General features: G+C 38.8%; 1 protein-coding gene across 1 annotated transcript; it reads left to right on the forward strand.

Moving 5' to 3' along the window:
- Positions 1-1,508: 1,508 nt before the first annotated feature.
- LOC131166569 (probable pectinesterase/pectinesterase inhibitor 47) lies at positions 1,509-4,782 on the forward strand. Its single transcript, XM_058125158.1, has 3 exons — positions 1,509-2,201; positions 2,320-2,692; positions 4,094-4,782. The coding sequence occupies exons 1-3, from the start codon at positions 1,509-1,511 to the stop codon at positions 4,780-4,782; spliced, it is 1,755 nt and encodes a 584-aa protein (XP_057981141.1).
- The last annotated feature ends 2,193 nt before the right edge of the window (positions 4,783-6,975 follow it).

Below are 6,975 nucleotides of genomic sequence, written 5' to 3' on the forward strand. Positions count from 1 at the left end.
TATTTTAAATAATAAACTCCAATACTGTCATGTTAAGCAATAGGGACAGGGGTGGTGTACTTTATCACTTATACTTTGTTTATATATTCAGTTAGACATGTTTATTTGATAATAGATTTTATGATATAGTAGCTCATTTGCCACACACTAGTAATAGCATATTTCTTCTTACTGAGCGTTGACTCATCCCAGTGTTGAAACATTTTTCAAGTGATCTAGATAAGCAAGCAGACCAGGCTTGCAGATAGAGGGGCTTATGTACTGCCTTGCCAGTGGAGAGTGAGTTCATTTTGGGAGTATTTTTGTATACCCTAGCTAGTTAAGGGTATATTGGGGAACGGATGTATGTATATATTTTGAAAAACATGTAGTACTCTGGTATTGTGTGGTATGGTATTGTATATATTTACATATGGATATGTTTATTCAATTCTGCTTCTTACTGTTTAGGTTTATTGGGTTTATCCTAGTATGGTATCAGAGTATGTTGAATGTTATGGTATTAAAAAAAAAAAAAAAAAATTAGTTACTTAAGTAGGTTGTTACAAGTGGTACCTATGGATGGTGAGAATTTACTCTGTGAGTTAGCGAGGACCGTAGATGGTAAGAGTTTACTATATGAGCCAGCGAGGATCATGGATGGTGAGAGTTCTCTATAAGCCAGCGAAAATTGTGGATGGTAATGGAGATGTGTCCCGGGAGTCGGATTGGTCGAACGTCCAACTAATGCACAGAAGTCTTGTCCGCATCCGGACTTTACCTTAATCAACGAGACCTGGGGGTGGAGGATGTTGATTCGTAGGTTTGGTGCCACACCAAGGGGTCTGTAGGGCTCGTTGGTGGCTAGAGTTCCTATGTAAATCAAATAAAAAAAAGAAAAGACTTATCTACTTTTTCCCCTCCCTTATACTTATTATGCTTGTCAGAAATTAAAAAAAATTAAGGAAACAAAAAAAAAAATTGACCTTTTCATAATTGGTTATCAAGAAAGTGAAAAAGTAAAAACAAATAAATTAATAAAAGTTTAAACTTACATATTATTAACATTTAATTTTTTTTAGCGTCTAATCATATTAGGAAAAAAATTATTTGTAATAGTGTTAATACAAAAAAAAAAACAATAAAAATAAGTTTATTTCTTGATTTTTTTTCTTTTTTTTTCTCAAATATTAAATCCTTCATATAAATAAAATTGTAAATTTCTTTATCCATTTTCCCTTCTATAAACTTATCAACTAAATTAATGAAAAATGATAAAAATTTCATGCTCATTTCCCATTCCCATTTCCATATTTTAAATTTTCGTCTAGCCGTTTAAATTGACCAACTTCATTCTCAAAAGTTTTTTTTTTTTTTTTTGGTAAAATCCTAACCTTAAATCATACTTAAGACCTCCAAAAAGTGATCCTTTACACTTTTTTCCCCTATATATGTTCACAAGCTATGTCCCCTACAACCACACCCACCCTAATTAAAGTTTACCCAATTAACCCAAACGCTGCCTTACCATGAAAAACCTTTGCCGCTTCTTTCCTCCTCTTCTCTTCCTCACGGGTTTGGTTATACTTGTATCCGTGACCCACGCCCATACCCACGACCTGGATACCCACTCGCCCACCCTGGCATGCCAATCCACCTCGAACCCGAAACGATGCCGTTTCGTCCTACTGTCATTCGGATCCCCAAGCCCCGACCCGCTCCACTACGCAAAGCTCTTCCTCAAACAATGCCTCAAAGACGCCCATCGCCTCTCCCGCATTTTCAAGTCCCACGTCCAGCTCCACCACGAGCGGCAGTCGCTGTCGGAGGCTCCACGGCTCCGCCTCATGGAGGCCCGCGCGCTCGAAGACTGCCGTCAGCTCGTGGAGTTCACGATGGACGACTTGCAGGCCGCGAGGGCCGAGTTGCCCTCGGCCGGGTCTCCCACTGGCGAACTCGGGAGCCGAGTCCAGACTCAGCTCACCGCCGTAGTCACTTATCAAGACACGTGCTTGGAGGGGCTAAAGGAATCGGGGAGCAAAATCGGCGGCGCGGTGACCGCGCCAGTGGCGAGCGCCTCCGAATTGTTTAGCCTTTCACTGTCTTTGGTGTCTCGGACGCTGGGGTCCGCCGCAAGGGAAGGTCAGAGCGGCGCCGGCAGTCGGGATCGGTTTCCCGGTGAGGCGTACTGGGCTCACCAACCAATATCCACTCTCACCAAGGTACCGCGTTTCCTGACAGTGTCCGTTAAGAACATGTTTGGGAATGTGTTATTTTTTTTTATTTTTTATTTATCATAATCTTGAAGTGAAAAAATATGTGAGGAGTTGAATAAAGCAGGTTTTAGAAAGAAGAGACGACTACAGTGACAATGGAGGATCAATGCGGTTGGAGAATCTGAGGGAGTTGTTGAAAGAGAGTGGGATCAAGGTGAAGGGGCTAGTGACAGTGGGCACAGGCGGCGGCGGCAACACCACCACCGCCAACTTCACGACCATCGGAGAAGCCATCGCCACCGCTCCCAACGACACTAATTTCTACACGGGCGGCTACTTTGTTATTTACATACAGAAAGGAGTGTACGAGGAGAACCTTCTTGTGCCCAAAAATAAGAGTAGTATCATGATGATCGGCGACGGCATCAACCAGACGGTCGTCACCGGCAGCCGGAACGTCGCCGACGGCTGGACTACCTACAACTCCGCCACCTTCGGTAAGCAATTAGAACTTGAGTTTTTCAACGTCGTAGGTAATTAATTAATTAATGTGAAATTATTCACATGCACATATCGAAGTTCATAGGTATCACAAGGTATAATAATTTAGCTACGCTTCCTAAAATAATCATACACTATTATACTACATTATATTATTATAATTAAATAATTTATTATTTCTTTTTCATATATTCTGTCTAATAATTTATATTATATTATGTTATTCTACATTCATTTCAAAATTTTGTTCTCCTGTGTGTGATTCATTGGATGTGACAAGAGTGTTGTAAGTATGTTTAATTACATTGTACTTCATTATTAAAGATTTGCTTTAATGATTTGATCATGTGATTTTTAGAACTTGATTTTAATGTAAAACATACATATTTGATACTACATTATATTATAAAAATTAATTTATTTTTAATTATTTTTACTTTTAGTTTCAATCTATTACCATGCTCAATTTACGATAAATAAGTATTGTACAATAAAAAGTGATGGTTCACATATCAAAATGAGTATAAAAATTAGTACTTTAATATACTGACTAAATACTCAATATCTCGCAATTATATATTATTTTTGTTTGACCCGTTAATTAATTTAGTTATTTTTATCAAATTAATTTAAGTAAGAAAGTTCTTTCTATGTGTAGTTTTTGTTTTGAGAGAATTAAGAGAGTAACTCGAGTTTGAACTGAAGCCCACTGAATTGCTAAAATAGATAAATTGCTCGAGTGTAGTGATTTATTGTCTTGTCTTTCATATGAGAAGGTCATGATAGATTATAAGAATGATAAGTGTTATTTTTAAAAGAATAAAATACAATTATTTTTTAAAAAGAAATAGCTAGAATAAAAAATTGTCTATGTCACCTTTAATAATGTTTTCATAAAATTGTATAAAAAGAAAGGCAAAAGATTTCAAGATTTCAATGACAAAATAACAATGACCTCTTTTAAGATTTCAAAAATTTCAAATACTTTACCTGAAATTTCAAGAATGTCATACATTTTTCTTGAAATTTGTCACACAAAAAAAATATATATATATATATAAATTTTTCCTTTATATTTTTTTAAAATGACAAGTTTTTTTTTAAGGGAGGTTGTGTTTTTTTTGGCAAACTGAGAAATATTTGTGACATTCTGAAATTTTAGGAAAAGTCTTTGCCTTTTTATTAATCTTCAAGAGGCTAATGTCTTTTGTCCAAAAAAAAAAATACTAAAATTTCAAATTTGAGGTCCATTTATTTGCCTAAAATAATTTTATTTTAAAAAAAGCAATACAATATTTACAAGTTTTCAGCATCGGCATATTTTGAACAAAGGAAAAGCTTTCATTTATTGAATTCTATATTTATCCAATTGTGTTAACACATGCTCGCTAGCGCAGCCGTCGCCGGCGACAGATTTGCAGCCATAGACATAACGTTCAAAAACACGGCGGGGCCTGAGAAGCACCAGGCGGTGGCCGTCCGGTGCAGCGCCGACCTGAGCGTCTTCTTCCGCTGCAGCTTCGAAGGGTTCCAGGACACTCTCTACGTCCACACTCACCGGCAATTCTACAGAGAGTGCCAGATTTACGGCACCGTCGACTTCATCTTCGGCAACGCCGCCTCCAATTTCCAAAACTGCGGCATCTTCGCTCGAAAACCCATGGCCAACCAGACCAACATCGTCACGGCCCAGGGTCGAACCGACCCGACCCAGGCCAGCGGCATCTCCATCCAGAACTGCACCGTCCGGCCCGCGCCCGACTTGGCCGCGGACCTCAACTCGACCAAGTCCTATCTGGGGCGGCCCTGGAAGAATTACTCCCGGACCGTCTACATGCAGTCCGACATCGACGGGTTCATTGACCCGGCCGGGTGGTCGCCCTGGAGCGGAACGGCCGGGTTGGACACGCTTTTCTACGGGGAGTTTGAGAATTACGGGCCGGGTTCGAACATGTCGGATCGGGTTCAGTGGCCCGGCTTTAAAGTGATGAACTTGTCACAGGCTGTGCGTTTTACCGCGTATAATTTCACTTGGGCAGATCTATGGTTGCCTGCCATTGTTCCCTTCAATGTAGGATTGCGGTAAATATAGACAATGATATATATGTGAAATTTTTATTCTTCTTGACTTCCGTTACCATTGATTAGAGACAACTAAGTGTTGTTTAATCTTTTTTCTAATAAATTTTGATTGGAGACAATTAAGTGTTGGTTTGAGTTAGAGTTTGATCTCCTCCTCCATTGTATTTTTCTTATTAATCATACAGTGAGATTCTCTCTCTGATGGACATAGCCTCAAGTTTGTATTTTTATTCCCTAGCAAGTCACAACAAATAAAAAATAAAAAAAAATAAAGGTGATGACTTTTATTATAAAAAAAAAAAAGTGGGCACGTCATTTGTTAAAAAGTAAGGAGGGATACTTTTTTTTTTTTCTTGCACAAATAATTGAACCAAACAAAAGGAGAAGTGCTTGTTTGTTGCGACATCCAAAGATTTTTTATTTGCCACGTCACCAATGGAGCCCACCTACCACGTCACTAGTGGGGCTCACCTGTCACATCATTAGTGGGGCTCACATAAATTGGACCGGTTTCATTCTTTGCTATTTTGGTCCTTCCGGACGCATTGGTGCAGTCAATTTTGCCAAAATCAGCCTCTAAGTTGCTGTTTATAATATATGACAATTTATCCAAGTTTGGCGTGGAGAAATTTGACGGTCGGAACAATTTTAGTTTATGACAGAGTACAGTCAAGGATATCTTAATTCAATGTGACTTGATCAAGTTGCTAGTCGAGAAGAAGTCAAAAACTATCAAAGATGATGATTGGGCAGAGATGGAAATGAAAACAATTAGTACTATTTGTTTATGCCTGTTAAATGAAGTTAAAAATTCAGTGTTAAGATGAATCATCACCTGTTGAGTTATGGAAAAAATTAGAATAGAGATACATGTCAAAATCTCTAACAAACAAGCTATTTCTGAAGAAGAAACTCTATCAGCTAAAAATGAAGGAAAGAGTAAATGTTTTTTACCATATCAATGACTACAACAAGATCATGACCCAGTTAATGAATCTTGGTGTAAAAGTTGAAGAAGAAGATAAAGCACTTCGTCTCCTAACATCTCTACCACCTTCTTATGATAGTCTTATCACAACATTGCTTGTTGGCAAGGATACCTTGAAATTGGAAGAAGTGATGGTTTCACTACAAGATACTGACACCCTAAGAAAGTCAATCGTTAACCTCCAAGGGTGTGCCTTGGTCACATAAGGTGAGAAACAAACCAGGGGCAAAAATCAAAATAGAAAACAAAATCGTGGAAGATCAAGAAGCAGATGGTTCAAATCAAGAGCTCTAGTAAATTTCAACAACACTCAGAGCAAAAAGGCAAATCGAGTATTGGAATTGTGGCAAGATTGGCCACTACAAAAATCAATGTTGCTCCCAGAAAAAGGAGCCTGAAAATAAGAGTGAAGCAAAAAATGTTGCCTCTTTTTCAGGAGAAAGAGATGCACTGTTATGCTGTAGGAACCCGAACCATGGTATATGAAATAAATTAATAAAGAAAAAAGTAAAATGGTAAATTAAGCAGGCTTCATTGACGAAGCCAAAATTCGTCGTCGAAGGCCTTATGTTGCTCGGCGACGAAATGCAGAAGCTTGTCGAAGAGGAGAAACCGAGAGGTTTCGAGAATCTGGAAATCTCAAGCTCGTCGATGAAGGCCTTATGCTGCTTGACGATGAAATGCAGCAGCTCATCGATGAGGAGAAGCCAAGAGGTTACGGGAATCCGTAAATCTCAGGCTCGTTGATGAAGCCACGCCGTCTCGTCGACAAATTGTCTTCAATGACTCGTCGATGAAGTTGTCATCTCGTTGACGAGGTTGGCCGAGTCAAAGGGCTATAAATATCATTTCTATTACTTCTCAACTAAGAAATCTAAAATTCTCTCTCTCTCTCTCTCTCTCTCTCTCTCTCTAGGAACTTGAATATCACTCTCTCTCTAGATTTCTTCACCGTACGTTGCTGGAATCATCGATCCAACGTTACCACGAGGATCAGGGAAGGATTCTTTTCAAGATTTGTGGAACGGATCTTCATTCTGGGCATTTTTGGGTTTTGGCTTGAAAGTGAGGTAAGGCTTGGCTTTCAATTCTGTTTCGGTGGCTATGTAGGGAAAAGAATTGTGAGTATGTTATATACTGTGGTTTATAGGTTTTGGGAATCCGATTTGCGGTTTAGGGGCCATAGAGTTCGGGTTTGGATTTTCGGGA

This window comes from Malania oleifera, chromosome 10, assembly GCF_029873635.1.
Source record: "Malania oleifera isolate guangnan ecotype guangnan chromosome 10, ASM2987363v1, whole genome shotgun sequence".
Taxonomy (NCBI): Eukaryota; Viridiplantae; Streptophyta; class Magnoliopsida; order Santalales; family Ximeniaceae; genus Malania; species Malania oleifera.